This window comes from Beta vulgaris, chromosome 7 (assembly GCF_026745355.1).
Source record: "Beta vulgaris subsp. vulgaris cultivar EL10 chromosome 7, EL10.2, whole genome shotgun sequence".
Lineage (NCBI taxonomy): Eukaryota > Viridiplantae > Streptophyta > Magnoliopsida > Caryophyllales > Amaranthaceae > Beta > Beta vulgaris.
In genome coordinates, this window is record NC_079208.1 from 18,485,543 (window position 1) to 18,507,006 (window position 21,464).

Below are 21,464 nucleotides of genomic sequence, written 5' to 3' on the forward strand. Positions count from 1 at the left end.
TTTATATTATTATTTATTCTTGTTTGTTATGTAGTAGTATCATGTAAGGATTATTTCTTTATTTATTATGTAGTACTCAGCTTTGCCGATTACGTGCTCTTGTTTGTGTGTGTTGATCATTATGCCTTATTGATCATGTGATGACCCATTTTGGTGATCAGTCTCTAAGGATCAATAGTACATTGTCCATCTACAAGTTTGAATATGATACATAATTGGGTTCGGGATTAGAGAGCTTGTGTAGTCTATTTATCATACATTGAGTTTACACTTTTCGTAGTTGGGATTGGTTTTAAGTTTGACTTTGACTTTATTGGTTTGACTTTTGGAGTTGACTTTGTAATTAACTAAGTTTTATTTATAAAATTATTTATTATGTTTTCCGCTGCAAAATTCTGAATAAGCCGATATGTTATCACACGGGCGATAATGCTTAAGTGATTCTCTAAGTTTTATATTGAAAAGGTATTTTGAAAAAGAGAGAATTATCAGGGTGTTACAATGGAACCCTTTTCCAAGGGCCATCAACTCCATATCTCCTGTCCATTTCCATAGTTTCCCTAACTCCTTCTTTAAGAACTCATGGGAAAACGACTTTCCCAACACCTTGAAAATGACTGCCGTCTCCCATGGTTTCGTAAGGTCTACATATTCTTGCCCATTGATGGGAATGAAGATTTCATCCTCTTAAGAGGACATGGCATTTCAGTAGGTAAAGGAAGGGCAGGTAATTGTAGAGGAATAAATCGGGAGATCAAATTACCCGGGTCACTGTGCTTTCCATCAGTCAGAGCCCTCATAAATGAAGAGTAGGTTGGAGTAATTACCTGAGGAAGAGGGGGAGAAGTTAACGCAAGGGTACGAGCGAGGGTGGGCTGAGAGGGGTCAGGGGGTCTAGGGTTGGGAGGGGGAAGGGAGGGTTCTGTGTAGAGATGGCCAACAGTGCGGGCCAATCCAGCCCATCCAACCCAGCCCACCTCGTGGGTCGTGTGGGCCGAGCTCGCAAAAAGCCCGGTCCAGTCCAGCTTGAACCGTGAAATTGGTGGGTGAGCCGTGAGCCAGATTTCTTGAGCCCAACCCACTAAAGCCCGCTACTAAAACTGCCCAGCCCGGACCATAAAACCGGTCTAGCCCAACCCATGAACCGGACCAGCCCAATCCAAGTTATTATTGAACCAAATTGTGTATATTTTAATCAAATTGTATATATTTTGATCAAATTGCATATATTATAATTCAATCAAATTTTAAAATAATGAAATTATTCATTAATTCTAATCATTGCATATATTTTTATTCATCTTAAAGATTTTATATACCAATAATGAATAATTTCAATAATTAAATAATTTTGAAAAAAAAATCTTATGCCGGCCCACCAGCCCCGTCCAGCTCATTAGACCCACGAACCGCCAGAACCGCTTCCCGAACCGTGATAACCGGTAACAAACCGGTGTGGGCCAAGATTTTTCACCCCGCGGACCAGCCCACCCAACCCATGAATTTCACGATTCGGTCCTGGGCCGTGAAATCTCAGCCCAGCCCACTACGGCCCACGGTCCGGCCCACCCAGCCCGCACTAGTGGCCATCACTAGTTCTGTGACACTAAACTCTTGGTTTGGTCACTTTAGCTTTGTTGACGGAGGGCGGTCAGGTTGACAACTCTAAGACTGTAAGGACAGTGGTGGGAGATAGGGTATTTTCGTGAGGAGCATTCTCTCTTTTTCTCACTAGACATATCTAACAAAGACAAACAAAAATGTGTAACCATTAACTTTTTTTTTTACAGGTATAACCAGTAACTTACCAATAGAATATCCCTTAGAAAAACTTACCAATAGAATATATATAAAAAAAAAAACTTACCAATAGAATATATATAAAAAAAAAAACTTACCAATAGAATATACAGATATATTTGGTCCAAATTCAATTCGAAAAATCTGTTTGCTGCCTGTCTCAGAGCATGTACAATGGTTGGTGTCTCTCCAACTAGCTCTCCACACTCTCTCTCCTATTCTCTCTCTTCAAGCTACTCTCAAGAGCCATGTTTAAAAACACCCAACAACAATAAAACCCTTTAAAGAGCTCTACATTCAACTTTTCATTATTTTGTGGTCCTCATGTCAATAAATGAACCTCATTTCATATTATGATCAAAGTTATATAAATTAAGTTATTCATGTAAATTAAATATAATTACAAATTAATCTTTTTCATAATTTAAGCAAAGTAATTTTAAAAACAATATAATTATGAGTGCTAATATTTAATTTTCATAAATTTGGCATGGAATGAAGAATTAACCTAGAACATGAAAAAACTAATTTTAAATATCCAATATTAGGCTCATTTTATAGATAAAGGAAATTATACTTGTTGGCATAATAATATTTACATCTTTTTTTAATTTTTATAGAAAAGATCATTAAATAGTTGCATGAAGAAAAAAGAATTGAAGTAATTACAATAAAAAGTGGGTCCCACACATTGGAGAGCCATCTCTCCACCCCAAGAGCCCTTTGGCAAAGTGTCTCCATGGAGAGACACCCAAGACACACCCAAGAGCCCCATTGTTGGGTAAGAGGTGGCTCTCCATTTTCTCTCCCCTTGGAGAGCTAGTTGGAGAGCTAGTTGGAGAGCCCCATTGTACATACTCTCAGTAACGTACTGCATATTCTACCAACGACCAACGACCCAACGCTGGGAATTTAATGCCTCTCTTCTTGAAATATACGCTTCAGAAAAAAAAAAAACGACATTTATCTTTCTGCAATTAAATTTGTATTATTTATGCCAGCATTATCCAGCCAAAATCCAATCATCTACTTTTCTACACCGATTTCAATTCAATCATCATCGTCTTATCACACTCCATCTATTCACATCCTTATCAAAAATTTAGGCGAAAAACAGTTTAATTTGTGATTTTTTTTCTTCCTTCAAAATGGGTGCTATAGAATCAGTCCCAGAACATTCTATACATGAATTTACTGTTAAGGTACATTTTAATTTTATTTTTGGTGATTTTCATGACATATTGCATAATACCCTAAATAAAATTCCGAAATTGGGAGTTTTTGTTTTTGCATAATTGTTTGTTTTTCTAATAACAGAATAACAGAGGGAAGGATGTTGATTTAAGCATGTATAAAGGGAAGGTTCTCCTTGTCGTCAATGTTGCTTCAAAATGGTAAGGTTTTTCTTTATATTCATTGGAGTTTTGTGATTTCTTGGTTTTATTATAATTGTTTTACCAATTTGATTTCTTATTGTGGGCTTAAACAGCGGTTTTACAAATGTGAATTATACCCAGTTAACAGAATTGCATCAGAGGTACAAGGATAGAGGTAAATTTCTCGCTTTTATTGGATGGATTATGTGTTGGAAGTTACATGTCCTATTGTTAAGTGTGTATGTTGCTTGAACAATAAAGCCTGATTTAGGGTCGGGTAACATGAACCGTCATTAAGAATGGTCGGCGAAAAGTGAAACAAGAAAGGTAAAGGGATAAGTTAAGGGTAAACAAAGAAGACTGAGAATGTGAAAGTAAGGGAAGTAAGAGGAGAGCGGTGTAAATTGGATGCCAAATTATAAAATATAAATTGGGGAAGTCTTATAAAAGAGGAGATGCAGAGGGGAAAAAAGAAATGAGAAATTGTAATAAGAATTTAGGTACTGTTTACCTTGTGGATTGTGATAGTTCTTTTAAAAAAACATTTTTTTTGGGGGGGCGGGGGAGTGTTTGGTTGAGGAAGCACCGAAGCAGGGGAGACGGGAGAGAGATTTTGGAGGTTACTTTCTTGCATCTTGTTGAGGTGATAGTGCTACGAGAGATTCGTGATCATTCAAAAGGGTACATGACATGGCCTAAAGTATGGGCTAGGCACTTTGCACCAACCTGAAGTAAAGGCATGACGAGCTTGGCACTGTCTCGGAGTGAAGTGTGGTGAAATAGACCAGGTTTCTTGAAAGTGTGATGGAATGATGACTGCAATGAATCTGGTTGTAGACCATTTTACTGCTGGATCAGTGATAGAACGACATTGCCTGCTGGAGATCATTGTCTAAGAGGCCTCAATCTTATAGAGACATACCTTTTTTAATAATGTATTCTTTTCTGCAATGTTGTCAGTTTTCGTAGTGTCACAAATTTTCAACACTATCTGCCTGTATATTTCATGGGCTAATTAGATTTAGTGACTAAATACATCCCTCTGTAATAATGTAGGTGATTCAGGGAGTCTTATGAACCTATTGCTGAAGGGAACTTAAAAATTTTAAGAACTTGCTTTGATGAGGTTGTCTAACTTTGGCTATTGCTTACTCGGTGTTGTGATTATATATGCATGAATTATCTGACTCTTCGGCAGTTACACAGAATGCATTGTTTACTTCTTGCATACGGAATTGTCTTCGGACCATATTTTGGCGCCTTTCCAGTAACACTCAGTAATTTGAGTAGTTGGGTCTAAGCCTTTTTTTCTTTTAAAAAGAGAGTGAGCCGGAGCTGCTGATATTTTGTGCAGTATAGCATATGCTTTGGAGGAAGAAGGAATTATATTTTTGGTTATATTTTGTGTTTGTTAGATAATTATAGTATCTTGGTGCTCACTTTTGTCTGAGTATCTAAAAGGGCATTCCTTTATTTGAGAACAAGGCATGTAAAGTAATTGACACAGAAAGAGATACTTGGAAAGGAAAGGAGTGAGAGTGAACAAAACCTGTTTTCAGCTTTTGTTACGCGTACGCTTGATTTAGAGAAGGCACATTCTCATTTTGACCTTCCTTTTATCAACAAAGATCTTGTCATTTCTGTTATAATTAATCTGTGCATCTATCATCTCAGGTTTTGAAGTCTTGGCATTTCCTTGCAATCAATTTCTCAAGCAAGAACCCGGGTCTAGTGAAGATGCTGCACATTTTGCTTGTACAAGATTCCAAGCTGAATACCCCATTTTTCAAAAGGTAAGTTATGACTTATGAGTCTCATTTTTCTGCAACTTATCTACTCTTTCTCAATTTCATAATTCCTGATATACAAAAAAAGGTATTGAAGTGAATGTGTGGCCTGTTATATGCTAATAATAAACTTAAGACACATGAATGCTGTGGATTGCCTTTTAAGTACTTCTAGACACAATATGGTTTAATCTTCTTTTTTTTTTACGAGCAATATGGTTTTTATCACTGTATAGCAAAATGCATTTTTTCTTTGGATTTAAGATTCTGGCACCTGTTCTGTATTTATTAAGTTTCCGTTTGTATTTGTTTCTTCTTAGGATTCATCTTGCTAATAGTTCTGAATGGGTTATAAGAGACTTATTTTCATCTAGAATGGGGACCATACAAGAGATGATCTTTTTATTGGCCTTCAGATAAGAGTGATCTAGATTGCTGGAATTTGGTGTCCAAACATTTTTTTGCTCATATGGGTAAATGGTTATGTTAATTTTCGTTCAACCAAATTCCTTTGGTATTGAGTCATTGGAAGCAACAGATGGGATGTTTTTGCCGTTTGCTTCCTTTTCTAAATCCTGGAAAATTTATCTTCAAGGTATATTGTTCAATTTCCCCATGGTCACAATTCAGTTTTGGCAGAGATCCATTAGGAGGATGTAAAAACTCACTGATTGTGACTTCCTTTATAGTGAGGTATGGGATATTCAAGGAGTTTTTGTTTTGGTGAAATCCTCATGCTCTAGCGCTAGGGGAGCTACAGATTTGTTGGTAGTGTTAGATAGTGTTTCTTTCTCTCACAGTTTAGGAGGAACTTTTTGTGTACCATTGCATAAAGCACCTTTTAGAAGCACTTGATAACTATGCCTTCTGTCACTCCCTTTTATCTGTAATCAAAATGTTAAATTTCCAGGTTCCTAAGATAGAACATTTGTCTGCATGTTTTGGAGTTCCCAATAGTTCAATACTATAATAAATATTTAAAAATTGGATACCCAGTTCATGTACGCATCTGTATCCTATTTGTGAAATGAGTTGTTATGCATCTTGGCATATGATGAGCGTGCGTAGAGTCTCTAGCATTTACATGTATGATGGTTTTAAATTGGAAGTATCGATGGTTGAGCATTTATCACAGGCAGCTGCTTTACTCTCTGTTCAGTTGGTTGGAATCGAATGATAGGATTATCAGGGACAGAATTTATAGTTGGTGAGCATTGTGGGATGGAGTGGTGTCTCATGTATTTTTGTGGTAATATTTTGATTGGATTGTTGCCTTAAGTCCAAGTGATATTGTATAAGCCCTCATGCTTACAATTATAAATTTAATGGGACGAGGTTTAGGTGGCACAATTTTTGTGTCTCCTATATCGTCTCGGTATCGTCAATAGGTAAGATCTTTTACCACTTGAGAAACATTGATTTGCAAATAGATATCAGTTGGGGACTTCTAATGGCTAATAGTTAGTTCTCATATTAAAGAAATATGAGCATGAAGGAATTATACGTTACTGGACTAGCCTAAGTTTTAACAGACCTTTCAATTTGCTGCCCATACAGATATAAAAACGACTGCTAAATATATGTTCGTGAAATTTATAGCTCATACTAGACTACTTATAGTTGTCATCACAGATCAAAATCCCATTTTATAAATCTATGCGGAAGCATTTTCAATGTAGCTTACTACAGCTGCCCTGCAACATAAACTGGTTTTGGCCCCCTACATTTGTTTTCTTACAATTTACCTTAGTAAGAAAACCCTATGTTGCTTGGACTCTTCATTTCACATCAAGTACCTGTGTCGGATCCTCGACACTCGGACATGGGTGGGACACTTGGACACTTTGTTTTGGGCTAAAAAATAGAAAAAATTCCAAAAAATAGCCAAGTCGGACACTTGGACACGTACCCGTGTCGGACATGGGTACCCGAGTCTAAGCAACATAGAGAAAACCTCTGAAAATTGAGCGCCTCATACTTGCTCTGATAGGGGTGCGAAAATCAATTTGATGTGCTGAAATAAGCTCCTGCCTGCAATCCCTACAATTCTCTGAAGATTTACCCACTGTATTCAAGTAGAAAGATTGCTGCGTTGTGTTCATCTCAGTGGGAATGAGCAGCTAGTACACCACATTTTATATTTGTTCTTGCACTAGACATCTTTTACTTTAGTCATGGTCCACAAATTTCCTTTGTATGATTTAGGGAGCAAAAGGCATCTTCTCTCTTGGGTTCTTACGTTAGCATAAAACATATTGTTCAACATTCACTTACAAACAAACTTGAATGTTTGACGTAACATATGTCATTATATGGAGCCACCTGCCCCAAGTTTGACTTAGCATAAACCAAAAAGATTTTAGTGAAAATGAGAGCTTATCTTATCGGTATAGCTTTTTGAACAAGGTAAAAGCAAAGAAAGAAAGAGACTGGCATTAACGGCACGTTTGGTATTTGTTAATGAATTGCGGTAATGGGAATGAATTTTAAGTGTAATTTTATTAAAGAAGCACTTTTAAAATCTCCATGGGGAGGCATTTTTTCTCAATAGGCAAGCAATCTCACCCCTAAACTTGTGTTTTTGTCTCCAAGGGGAAACAATTTTCATTACCACTCATTACCACCTACAAGGTGGTATTGGATGGGAATGAAAATTCAAGATGAAAAGTGGACACATTAGGATAAATTAGCATTACCATGGGAATGGACAATGATATTTTTCACAAATTTACACACAAATTCATTCCCATTACCACTATTTATGACCAACTACCAAACGGGCCGTAATTTCATTGGATTGCCTTGGGAGTTGAAATTATAAACACTTGCTAAACTGTGTTAGTGGCAATCTTGTGCAAATCTTGTTTTCCTTTTTTTCTCATTCCAGATTGCATTATAACTAAATTTGAATCCCTCTTGTATTCTTTGTATCTCAATTTGTTGTAACAGGTGTGCGTCAATGGACCAAAAACAGCACCAATGTACAAGTTCCTTAAAGCAAGTAAACGTGCATCTCTTTGTGGAAGTGGTATTAGATGGAACTTCACGAAATTCCTTGTCGGCAAAGATGGAAAAGTTATTCAACGATATGGTACAACAACTCCTCCTCTGTCCATCGAGGTACATGGGGCTGTCTCTCATCTCCCAATTCCCCTCCCGTTGCTATCTTTCTCAGATTGATCTAAAAATTGAGAATGTTTCTTTGACATCTTATCCTGCAGGATGACATCCTAAAAGCATTAGGAAATATGTGATGGATCATTATAGTTAAGGAGTTTTGGCCTTTTTATTCTCGAACAAGAAGATTAAACAACTTTTTTCTTTTGTAATATTGATTGTTGTATATTTGTATACACTATACAGTCATAGTGGCAGCTTGTTTGACAATGAATTCTGTTAATGTAGATAATATCTCTAATGTGATATGTGATTGACACTGCTATTTTGTATAAGATATTTCATTGGTGCTGTGTGGTCTTCAAGATATTTGCAATCCAGAACGATCTTCCACTCTAGTAGGCAGGACATAATTCAGAAATGAGGATTTTAGTCTAGTTTCACTCGCTATCTTTAACTGTTGTTTTATGAAGCATGTAAAGGCCACCATGGATTGAGCTAGAAGTGAGTTAGCCCGCGTAGACCTATCAATGTAAAATAAAGTCAATTGCGTTTAATAGAGGTGGAGACTGTAGAGTATGTTATAACCCTATTAACGGAACTTTGTGAACATAATAACATCATCTTTGTGCTAGATATTAGATTAAGCGAACATGAATTACTTGCAATTAACACCAATTAAGAATAACGAGAAATTTGAAGAAAATTAAACAACAAATAAAGCAATAAACACAATACACCAAATTACATGGGAAAACCCAAGCATTGAGAGGAAAAAAGCCCATCAAGCAAGTATTTTTGATTAATAAGAAAGATGAGGATGATTACAAGCATTAGTGAATGAGTTGATACTCTTTTCTCTCTCCCTCTTCCTAAATCCTAGAAAGAACTCTCTTTTAAAAAGATAGTTAATGTCAACAAAAATGATGCACAACTTCTAAAAGTTCTGATTGCAACTCAAATTACCTTTGCTCTACTGCACGAGTCCTTAGTGGACTACAATGAAGCTTCCCGTCCCATAGTGTCTTGTCAACCCCTGCTCCATCCAAACGAATGCTACAACGTGGCACTTTAAGGAATGTTACCATTGTCAAAGCCACCCTAAGACAACCTTCTAACAAAAATCGTACTCAGGAAAACCATACTCACCGTGCTTAGGCCAGTCATAAGGAAAAACCATTATCCCCAAATTATCAAACATAATCCAAAATTCAAACACTCCACAACTATCACAATCTCGAAACAAAAGAAACATCCCCTCCCCAACACACACAAGATGAGATCTTCCCCACTTCACCCAACCACCATCCCTGCCACAATGATTGTCGCCCCGAGCCGCCCGCTTCTTCTCTTTGAGGAGTATGAGGACCCATTTCTCTTCAACAAGCATATCTTCCTGTTAATCCCAGAGTTGAATTGGGATCCACAGACCTAGTAGTCCCACTGGAGGAGGAGGGAATCATATCGATTTCCCCTTTTCTCAAATGAAGGTCATGATCCTAAACCCGAGTGTCAACCAAGAGTTATCCAAAAAACCTTGTCATGTATCACCATGATGCTTGCGATTTTCTCCCCCTCACATGCCACAACTACAAACAACAGCCCTCCTGTACTTAACCATGAGACTCTTTATGAAATGGCTCTTAAAGAGGAGTTAATGAGTGCCAGAAGACGAGAGGGTATTGTTACAGAACATAGATTCATGGCTCGATCGACTCCGTTATTACCACCCACCCAATTATTGGTCCGAGTATCATCCGCATCACAAGGATAAAGCTCATAAGCATCACAAACGCCTTTGTAGTAGCTCATATACTCAAGCAACTCCACTTATTTGTGAGTTGGATAGAGGGAAGAGAGAAAAATGTTATTCGAGAAGTCGAGATGGTTCTAGAACCAAAAAGAGGATTTTGGATGTTGCATAAAAGAATGTCTGTCATACTTTGGAACTCTAGAGGGATTGCTAGACCTTCCTTTAAGCCTAACTTCGCCACAGATGGAAACTCATGGCACTAACATTACAATTCTTGTGGAGACGTGGGTTTCACGGGAGCACATATCAAGAATTATGACCGATCTTTCATTTGCCTCGTGTTACCTTGTGGAGTCGGTGGGGTTTGCTGGCGATATTCTCCTCTTGTGCAACCCCAAAAGGGTAACTATCTACATCAAGGGAGAGAGTCCCCACGGGGTGCATGGGCTTGTCGAGGTACATAACCCCCACTCCGTTTTGTTGTCCTCTATGTATACTAGTATTAAGTTTGAGAAAAGAAAATTGTCATGGAATGGGTTGATTTATATAGCATGCAATGTGAATCTCACATGCTTTGTTAAGGTAGATTTTAATGAAAATTATCTGTCAAAGTGAGATATTTGGAGGCTGGTTGCTCAATAGAACAGGAGCAGATATTTTTTCAAAAACCATGAATAACTGTAATCTTGCTGATCTAGGTTTCCATGGCCTATGTTTCAGATATTCACTGGGACTAACTAAAGAAAAATGAGTCCTATGTTTCAAAGATTGGATCGTGGGTAGTGTAACCAAGACTAGTTCATAGGTTTTCCCAACTCCTTCCTATGACATTTACTAAGAGTCACTTTTGATCACTCCCCTATACTCCTTATCCTTGACCAAACCCCTAAGCCTTTAAGAGCCAAACCCTTAAGGTTTGAACCAATACGGATCTTGTACCTTATTTTTTACAATTTTGTCTCTTTAGAATGAGGTAAAATAGGTAAGGAGGGGAAGCCTGAGAGATAGACTGCCATTCTTAGTAAGTCCATGATCCACTGGAACAAGGCACAATTCGACAACATTTACCAAAAGAATATTAGGACGCTAGTGATCAGACTTAGGGTGCGTTCTATTCAACTTAAAAAATTAAGTTTCAGGTCCAATAAGTTCAGATAAGTTGCAATAAGGTCTAATAAGGGCAAGAAGTTCCAATAATGTCTAATAAGGTCCAATAAGTTTCAATCAGGTGCAATAAGTTCCAATCACGTGCAATAAGTTCCAATCAGGTCTAATAAGGTCCAATAAGTTCCAATCAAGTCTAATAAGGTCCAATAAGGTCCAAATAGTCAATGTTTAATAAACATTTGTATTATTGTCCATTATTTTGTTATTCATAATTTCATATCACTATTAACTGATTATGTTATTATTAGAATTTTAATTAAAGTACCACAATGATTATATAGTATCATACTTGTATTAGTGTCTATTATTTTATTATTTATTTGTATTATGTCTAATTATTATTATTCATATTATGTCTATTATTTTATTATTCATATTATTATTATTAGCTGATTATGATTATTAGAATTTTATTAAAGTACCACAATGTATATTATTATATCTATGTATTATTGTCTATTATTTGATTATTCATATTGCTATTAAATAATATTATAATCATGGTCAAATAATTAAGGTTAACAATAATAATAAATAATTACAAATAATAAATAATTATAATTACATTATTTTATTATTTATTTGTATTATGTCTATTATTTTATTATTTATTTGTATTATGTCTATTATTTTATTATTCATATTAAAATTTTTTGCTTTTCTACTAGTGTTTTATAAAATCAAAACAAGACTATTAGATATATTAATGGTGAAAGTAATGTATAGGCAAATATATAAATCGTAAATTTTTTTGTTAAATATATTTATAAGAGATAATTAATAATCATTATTTTTTAAAGGACGAATTATAATAATTATTACTCCATAAAAAATTTTGAGGGGTAGTATTTACGTTAGTGGTAATATTTATGTTATTAATGATCAATTTTTTTTTGTCTAATAAGGTCAAATAAGTTTCAATCAGGTCCAATAAGGTCTAATAAGTTTCAATCAGGTCCAATAAGGTCTCATAAGTTTCAATCAGGGCCAATAAGGTCTAATAAGTTTCAATAAGGTCAATAAGTTCCAATAAGGTCCAATAAGCTCCAATCAGGTTCAATCAGGTCCAATAAGTTGAATCAAGTCCAATCAGGTTTAATAAGTTCCAATAAGTTCAGTTCAGGTTCAATAAGTTTAGTTCAGATAAGGTCCAATAAGTTCAGGGCCAATAAGTTGAATAGAACGCACCCTTAAGGGGATCCAAAATGTCGTAGCCTCCAATCCCATGTCCAGGTTTCTAGTCGACCTTGAAATTGAGCTCCAAAGTGAGTCATTAGTCGTCCTTAACTAGGAAGATGCACTTTGGGCAGCCAAGAACCATAATGTTAAAATCACATATGGGGATAGAAAAACGAAATACTTCTGTAGGAGTGTCGTGGTGAAGAGAAACTCTAGCAAGATCCTATCTATTGGGGACAGCGTGGGGTGATGACTTAACGGACCCCAGGATATTAATGATCAGATCTCCACCTTATTCCTAAACATTAACTCTTCCAAAAATATATAGTGCTCAAACTTCAAGAGACTACACTACAACCATTAACCTTGACCAACCCCTTTCAAACCTAAAGAACAACACAACCTTCTTCGAGATGAACCCAAACAAACCCCTTGGGCCAGATGGCCTCCATCTAGTATTTTTTAAGAAAATGTGGAATATTCTAGGGGAAGATATATGCAAATACTTAAGAGTGTGGTTTGAAAGAAGGAAAATTATGAGACAATGTGTGAGGCTTTGATCGGCCTAATATCTAAGCGACACCCCTATAAACTATGAAACATTTAATACCTATTAGTTGTGCAACACACTTTGTAAGGTCCTTAATCAAGTACTTGGTAATCGATTAAAACCTCACATGTCTGATCTAATATCCCAAATCCAAAATATCTTCATCAAAGGTAGAGTCCCATGCATTAACCTTGGTGTTGACTTCAGAAGTCCTCCATTCCATGTCTGAAGAGAAAGATAGTATATTAGGTTGGTTTTCCCTTAAGGTTGATCTAGAAAAAGCCTATGACCGCATTAATTGGAATTTTGTGAGAGAGTGTCATGTTAACCATGAATTGTCTTATCATACTATTGGCATGATTATGGACTGCATAACTAAGGCATCCTTTTCTATATATCCGCATTAATAGAAGGAAGGCAACAATTTCACCCACTCTCGTGGCCTATGTCAGGTTGATCCCATGTCCTCGAAAATCTTGAATCTCTACTTTGAAACCCTAACACACATGATAAATGAGGCTTGCAACAAAATGTTATGGACTCCCATTTGGGTTGGGAGAAAGAGAGTCACTGTGTCCCATCTTTTGTTTGCAGATGACCTTCTCTTATTTGGCAAATTTTATGAGTGTACAACCTTCACTATTGGAGAGGTTCTCAAAAAGTTATGTCTAGGTGTTAGGCTAGAAAATCAATGAGGGTAAGAGGCGCCTCACTTTCTCTCTAAACACCATTGTTGAGAATATTAACCTATTTCATGATACCCTGAACGTCATCCAACCATACGATTTAGGCACACATCTAAGCCTCCCCTCTCCCACAAAAGACCCTCCTGCCCCCAAGTTCAATCTAATGTTCAGAGAATTACGAGTAAGCTCACCAGATGGAAAACTAAATTCCTCTCAAAAGAAGGGCGCCTATGTTTAATCTAGTCAACCTATTCACGATCCCTAACTACTACATGTAAGCTTCTCACCTTTATAAAGCCACCCTCTTAAGCATAGATAACATTTGCAATAACTTCCTGTAACACCCCGACTCCTAAGCATCAATTATTAGCTTAATTAATCAATCGTTAGCAGCGGAAGACCTAATTTAGTCGGAGCGTCACTGTCGTACCTCCCATCTAGAAGGTAGAAAGCAACATTCTTTCCTAAAACTAAACAAATTATAATAATCATAGCTAATAACTTAAACGTGGCTAAAATTCTATAATTTTGTGTAAGTGAACTTATAATACATAACCGACATAGTTACATAATCTAAAGTTAATATTTCCTCACTGTTACTCCTTCCCATCTTCATTAGCGTATCTAAAACAGAAAACAAAACGTCGTGATACGAGGCTCAGTAACATACCACCCTAACATCCTAAAAGCATTTCAATTTATTTTATTAGCAATCAGGGAGGAGAGAAATAGTAAAACCATTTCGTAAACATAAGCATTAAATCATAATCATAAAACATTATCATCATTCGTTATCTTGTTCATCATCATATATCTTTTAATTTGGTAACTTGGCTAGTACAACAGAAGGGACGTCTCCCCATAACATACAGAAAGGCGGCCACAACATGGGTGACACTTTTGGTGCCCACATCGTTGACATACAGAAGGGCGGTCACAACATAGGTGACACTTGTAGTGCCCACTGAAAGGCGGTCACAAAAAAGGTGATACTTTTGGAGCCCAAGCATTAACCAGAAGGGTGGCCACAACAAAGGTGACACTTGCGGTACCCACGGGATATTGCCGAAAACCTTCTTTCACTTGAACTTTATCATGTTTCGTTTCTTTTAACATTACATAATCATAACTAGGGGTGTTCAAAAATATCCGATCCAAAAATCCGTTGATCCGATCCGAAACTTCGGATATCCGATCCGATTTTAAGATTTCGGATATTTTAGATTCCATATCCGGAAAAAATTTTGGTCTTTCGGATTGGATACAGATCAAACTTTTTCAAAAATGTAAACGACCCAAACTGAAAATCCGGTGATCCGATCCGAAAAGTTCGGATATCCGAAAATTCCGGATCGCAATTCCTCCGATCTGAAAATTTCGGATATCCGATTTTTTGGATCGGATCCGATCCGATATCAGACATTGAACACCCCTAATCATAACGTGATCATCATCATATTTTCGTAACATCAAAGTCATCATACTTCATAAAACATCAAATCATTTAATAAACATTATTTAAATAGTAAAATTTTATATCCCGCACACCATAAAAACATCGCATAAACATTTAATAAAAACACCATATGAAACATAGTTGGAAGGAGAGTGCGTGTGTTAGCAGTAGACGTTACGTGGATTCCTGCTTAACAACCTTGATAGCCGGGGGAGGCTTGTAATATCCTTAATCTTCTTTATCTATTCAAGAATAATTTTAATGTTCTGTTGTTAAGCTTTTAGGCCTAAATATTAGTTGAAGCTTATTAAGGTCATAACGTGCGTTATTACGACATAAAGGTCTCGATAAAAGTCATCATTTTCTTAATCGTTAATGGCTTCTTAAGGTGACTCTTTAACAACTAATTAGGTGAAAGTAGCTCCTTTAGTTATACTTTTAGAATTATCGAACATTAAACTTGAAGTTATATTAATACATATTATATAATCATTCGAAAGTATACTATTATTATAAGAGCTCATAGTTAATCACCAATTAATCATCTATTATTAAATTAATTAAGTTTAAAGCTATAATAGAACCATTAACATTATTATCATATTTCAATATCATAAAACTAGTAAATCAACCTAACTAGTTATTATAAGTAAACTAAAGGATTAGTGGAGTATCCATAACTTAAACTCATAATATAAATAACAAGCTTATTGGATTAGTTTTAATTAACTTAAATAGCTTAGTAATCATGAAATATAGTCCAGTCATCGTTTTTAGGAATCAAGTTAGGTGGTTTAAGTAAACTAACTAAATTAGTGCATAAAATAAGCGCAAACCATATTTTAGCCCAACATAATTTATAACAGATTTAGAAACACTTAAGTTTTAGTCCAAAAGTATTCTTCTAGGCCCAAACTAAGATAACTAACAAACGAACAAAACTTGGGCTTAGATTATCAAATTTAAGACATCAGAAATTTTTTATAAGAAAAGGGGCCATTACCTCTACTACTAGGAGCAGGGATAGGCAACGAGTAGCATGGCCTCGGGCTTTTAGCCCTGGTGGACGGCAGTCGACGGGGACGATGCGGGCCAAGGTCGTCGGTGGTGCTGCGCGTACAACAGGCGTGACGAAGAGGAGCGACAAGAGAGAAGAGTGCGAGGAAGAGGGAGAAGACGCGAGGTGTAGGTGCGGTAGAGCTCCGAGGAGCATGCAGGTGCATCGGCGGGTGACAGACGAGCGAGGTGGCAGGCGGCTGTCCTGGCGTCCGCAAGCTGGCGGCAACCGGTGGTGGTTGTGGTGTGAAACCCAAAACAAAGGGGGGAGAGAGAGAGAGAGAGAGAGAGAGAGAGAGAGAGAAAAGGGTTTTCTTTTTGGGTTCCTTTGGGTCACGTTTTTTGGCGAATTTGTGACTAAAAATTCTGGTGTTTGAAAGGTGGTTCGTAGGTGAAACGCCCCGAAAATTCATAACCTTAATAAAACACAATTGCTCATACTTGGCAGCGGATTTGGAATTTAAGCCTGTGGGATATGGCCCACTAGTACAATGCAACCCTAAATAGTCCTTGATAATTATACATAAATACTCGACTCAAATAATAATAATAATTTCTCTAACACAAGATACCGCACACTTTCCCTTGAACACGTTCCTTATTACCAACGCTCTTGCAATGGCTATGCTCATACCTAAAACAGAAAACAAAACATCGTGAGCCGAAGCTCAGTAACATACTACCCTAACAACGTAAATTCAGTTTAATTCATTTTATTTGCAAATAGGGAGAAGAGAATATAGTAAAACATATTTCAAATTCGTAACGAAATAATAGCAAAGTAAACAATTATAAATAGCATCTTGATACTTCATAAGTTCCCATTATCTTTTCATCTTTTAACATGGTAACTGGCGAGTATAGACATGTGGGACGTCTCCCACCATGTGATGACCCTCAAGGAGCCCAACTCCCTTTTTGGATACACCACCATGCGATGATCCTCAAGGACTTCCGCTCCCTTTTTGGATACACCGCTCGCACCAAAATAGCATTCGGTACCCCTCAAGGAGCCCGGCTCCCTTTTTGGGTGTACGACAGGTGCGAAGGTACGTGCACGACCATAAAGTAGATAAGCGTAACATTATACTGCCATAACCTCTTTTACTTTTATTTATCATGTTTCGTTTGTTTTGCATTCATTGGCATAAGCCATAGATCTTTCATGAATCATACTTGAGCATCAATAACTCATAAGATCATCATTTACGAAACTCATTCGAAAGCAATATAATCCCACAATCCATATAAGAATCACATCGCAATATCCTTAAAATAATTATAAACATTATTTCATAAACACATTTCGAAGGGGATCGTGGGTGTTAGCAATAAATGTTACCTCGATTCCTGCTTAATAACCTTAAAAGCCGGGGGAGGCTATAATATCCTTTCCCAAATGATCGTACCTAGGCGGTGCAAAGTCTATTACTCCGCACTTTCGGCTAGGTTTCGGCTCTGATACCACTCTAAAACACCCCGAAAATTCATAACCTTAAGAAAACACAATTGCTCATAGTTGGCAGCGGAAATGGAATTTAAGCCTGTGGGATATGGCACACTAATACAATGCAACCCTAAATAGTCCTTGATAATTATACATAAATACTCGATTCAAATAATAATGATAATTTCTCTAACACAAGATATCGCACACTTTCCCTTGAACACGTTCCTTATTAAAAACGCTCTTGCAATGGTTATGCTCATACCTAAAACAGAAAATAAAATATTGTGAGCCGAAGCTCACATTTTATTTGCAAACAAGGAGAAGAGAATATAGTAAAACATATTTCAAATTCGTAATGAAATAATAGAAAAGTAAACAATTATAAATAGCATCTTGATACTTCATAAGTTCCCATTATCTTTTCATCTTTTAACATGGTAACTGGCGAGTATAGACATGTGGGAGTCTCCCATCATGTGATGACCCTCAAGGAGCCCAACTCCCTTTTTGGATACACCACCATGCGATGATCCTCAAGGAGCCCCGCCCTCTTTTTGGATACACCGCTAGCACCAAAATAGCATGCGGTACCCCTCAAGGAGCCCAACTCCCTTTCCGAGTGTACGGCAGGTGCGAAGGTACGTGCAAGACCTAAAGTAGATAAGCGTAACATTATACTGCAAGAACCTCTTTCACTTTTATTTATCATGTTTCGTTTGTTTTACATTCATCATCATAAGCTATAGATCTTTCATGAATCATACTTGAGCATCAATAACTCATAAGATCATCATTTACGAAACTCATTCGAAAATAATTTAATCCCACAATCCATATAAGAATCACATCGCAAAATCCTTAACATAATTATAAACATCATTTCATAAACACATTTCGAAGGGGATCGTGAGTGTTAGCAATAAATGTTACCTCGATTCCTGCTTAATAACCTTGAAAGCCGGGGGAGGCTGTAATATCCTTTCCGTTTAATCTAACCATGAAATGACGCAACAAAAATATAAATATTCGATTTCTTTTAACAACTGGCCTTTAATTATTAGTATTACTTTTATTATCGAAGATCGTTGTTGACGCTACATATATTCATTATTTAAGCTTACGTTACTTTAATTAATAAAATTATAATTTAACGTATCATATGTTATACGATTAAGTACCTTGTTCAAATTAATAAGTAAATTAGCTTCAACAAGTTTTATAATAATTTAAGTTATCCTAGCCCAACTAATCATAAATTACTCATATTCATCTATTATTTTCAGATTACAAGAGTAAATTGATAAAAACTAAGTGATGTTATTGCTAAGTTTCCTTGTCAATTCGTAATATTATACGTTTATCATAAATAGTTGTCGTAAATTTATAATTTAATATACTAACTTAAGTAAGTCTAACAATTTCATATTACAAAAATAAGGTGAACCATTGGTGATAATTAACTAAGTTAGTTAAGGTCTTGTTGCTTGATTAGAACAACTAATTAAAGAAGTAACCTAATTAATTAGCCCATTAAGTCTAACAAATTAAGTACATGGATCTTATTAGTGGATTTAACTAAAATTAAAATCAGATTTTGAGCCCATGTTATAATTATCTAACAATGAGTTATATTTGGGCTTAATCGATCTACAAAAAGAAACAAAATTCAAAATAGTGAAGAGGTATTTAATACCTTCCTTAACTTATGAGCAGACAAAAGAACAGGGGAGGAAGGAAGGAAAGTGGGGCGGTGGCTGGAGCTACGACAGAAAGGTGGCGAGGCTACGTGGCTGGAGTCGCGGGATTCCGACGGTCGTCGGCGCACGAGGAGAGAGAGGAGATAGAGGGAAACACGAGAGAGAGGGAAGAAGAAGAAGGGGCGCAAGAGAGAGAGTGAAGGTGGCGGTGCGGAGGTGGCGCACAGGAGGCGCGGTGATGGTCTGGTGTGGCTGAATACGGCGGCGCTGCGGCCTACGAGGGTGGTGGGCAGGGGGTTTGGTTCAAAATAGAGGAGAGGGAGAGTTGCGAAAAAAAAGAGAGGCTTGGGGGGTGTATTTTTGGTTGCGTTTTCCAGCGAGGGTGGCGGAATTCCGGCGAGGACAGTGGAATGGTTGTGGTGGTGAATTGAGGGAGGCAATAATGGGTATTTATAGGCATAGTTGGGGATAAATTTCATGAATTTGGTGGGTTGATTTGAGGAAGAAAACTGAAATTTGGGTGGGTCTGATTTGATGAAAATTTGGATTTTTGGATGGGTTTGATTTGGATTGAGGTTTGTAATTGATCAAAGAATAAATTATTTGTTTATAACAATTCATGGATGGAGTTAAAACTCCATTGTTGGGTTGGTTTGAGAAGGAAATATGGAAATGGGTTGAAATGTTGATGAAATAGTAGTTTTTGTTTTTTCTTTTTTTTTTTCTTTTTTTCTTTTCTTTTTCTTTTTCTTTTATTTTCTTTTGTCTTATTCTTTTCCTTTTTATTCTTAATAGCATTAACTTGTTTTAGTATTGGATTAGTAGTACTTGCAAAACTTTAGTGGTTAATTGATTATTATTTCTTTTCTTGCTTTAACTAATATAATTATTTAATTTAACATAACTTGTTATTATTTAATTTAACATAACTAATATAATTATTTGGATTAATTTGTTGTTATTATTTAATCAACCACATCACAAAGATCTTGTGCAAAATGTCAACGTGGCGAATTCAAATCATCCTCTGACAATTCGAGAATACAACTTCAATGTCAGCAGCCTTGGCAAGTTGGGGATTCAGTCAGATGGCCCAAAAAAGTGAAACGAGCCATTAAACAAAAAAGATTCATCAAGGTGGTACGACTTCCATGCCAATATCGGTCATACAACAGACGAATGCATTGCCCTTAAAAGAGAAGCTGCCCACCTTCTTAGAAAAAGATTCTTAAAGGACCTCATGACCGATAAAGCCAAAAAAACTATGCAGCGAGAAGCGTAAACTTCAAAAAGGCCGTCAGCTCCCCCAAAACCTTCTAGAATTGTTAATCTTATTTCATAAGGGTCGGACGTGTGCGGTTTAACATATTTAGTTGCAAAGCGTCATGCCAAGGAGAGCGCCATTGAAAAGCCAGTCGCCATGTACAGAAAAGCAAAGGAAGATTGCATGCCCATGTCCTTTGACGAAAAAGATGTGGCACATTTAGCAGCTCCTTTCCATGATGGACTTGTAATCTCGCTCACAATTTGAAATTGCCTTTTAAGAAGAGTGCTCGTAGACAATGGCAGTTTAGCGAACATCAGAAGATACCCTCAAAGATATGGGGCTAAGCAAAAGCGACATCACCAAAAAATCTACAGTGCTCGTAGGATTCACCGGCGAGGCCAAATATACACTTAGCGAGATCACAATGGCGTCAACATTCAGGTAAAATTCCCAGTTATTGATTGCCTATCGTCTTACAATGTCATTGTAGGAAGGCCTTGGATTCACGACATGAAGGCAGTGCCATCCACTATCACCAAACCAAAAGACTAAACAAAAGTAATAACTTCAACCCCCCCCCCCCTAACTAAGAGACGGTGAGATGGGAACCATGCCTAGTTTGAATAGGAGTTCCGTATGTTGAGAAATAAGCAAGATCTTTGCAAAAACATCTGCGAGCTCATTTTGTGTAGGAAGATAACTCATCTGCAAAAGACCTTCAATCATCTTATCTCTTGTAAAATGATAATACACATTAACGCGTTTTGTTCTTCATGGAAATAATGGGTTTTTGGTAAGGTTTAAGGCAGACATGTTATCACGCTTTAAGGCTTTTAGTAGACCTTAACTAGCAGCGGTGTGAACATAATTAGGAGTGAGAACTAACGCCTGATAATGAGTAGTTCTAGGAGCATGGATAAATTGACTTAAGCAATGGACAACAAATGCAAGATCATGCCTTGTATGATGTAAAACCTGTTAAAGAAATAAAAAATAATTAACAAGTTAAATAGGTGAAAAGTCAACTAGGATCATTCTTATAAACTATAAGCAATAGTTAGGGCTATTGAGAAATAACCAAAGTTGGGACTAAAAAATAGTGGAACACCCATAGTTGGGATCT

The 21,464-nt window shown here is 36.7% G+C and overlaps 1 protein-coding gene across 1 annotated transcript; it reads left to right on the forward strand.

Annotated features, from left to right (window-relative positions):
• The first annotated feature begins 2,729 nt into the window (after positions 1-2,729).
• LOC104898824 (probable glutathione peroxidase 5) lies at positions 2,730-8,415 on the forward strand. The gene is made up of 6 exons (XM_010685933.4): positions 2,730-3,002; positions 3,118-3,194; positions 3,290-3,351; positions 4,851-4,969; positions 7,913-8,083; positions 8,185-8,415. The coding sequence occupies exons 1-6, from the start codon at positions 2,949-2,951 to the stop codon at positions 8,215-8,217; spliced, it is 516 nt and encodes a 171-aa protein (XP_010684235.1). The 5' UTR covers positions 2,730-2,948; the 3' UTR covers positions 8,218-8,415.
• Positions 8,416-21,464: the final 13,049 nt, after the last annotated feature.

What these genes read in the sequence shown, in the direction of transcription:
- LOC104898824 (XM_010685933.4), top strand. Translation starts at nt 2,949, where the DNA reads ATGGGTGCTATAGAATCAGTCCCAGAACATTCTATACATGAATTTACT. An exon ending in GTCAATGTTGCTTCAAAATG is followed by an intron (nt 3,195 to 3,289) that starts GTAAGGTTTTTC and finishes GGGCTTAAACAG; the next exon opens with CGGTTTTACAAATGTGAATT. An exon ending in TCAGAGGTACAAGGATAGAG is followed by an intron (nt 3,352 to 4,850) that starts GTAAATTTCTCG and finishes CTATCATCTCAG; the next exon opens with GTTTTGAAGTCTTGGCATTT.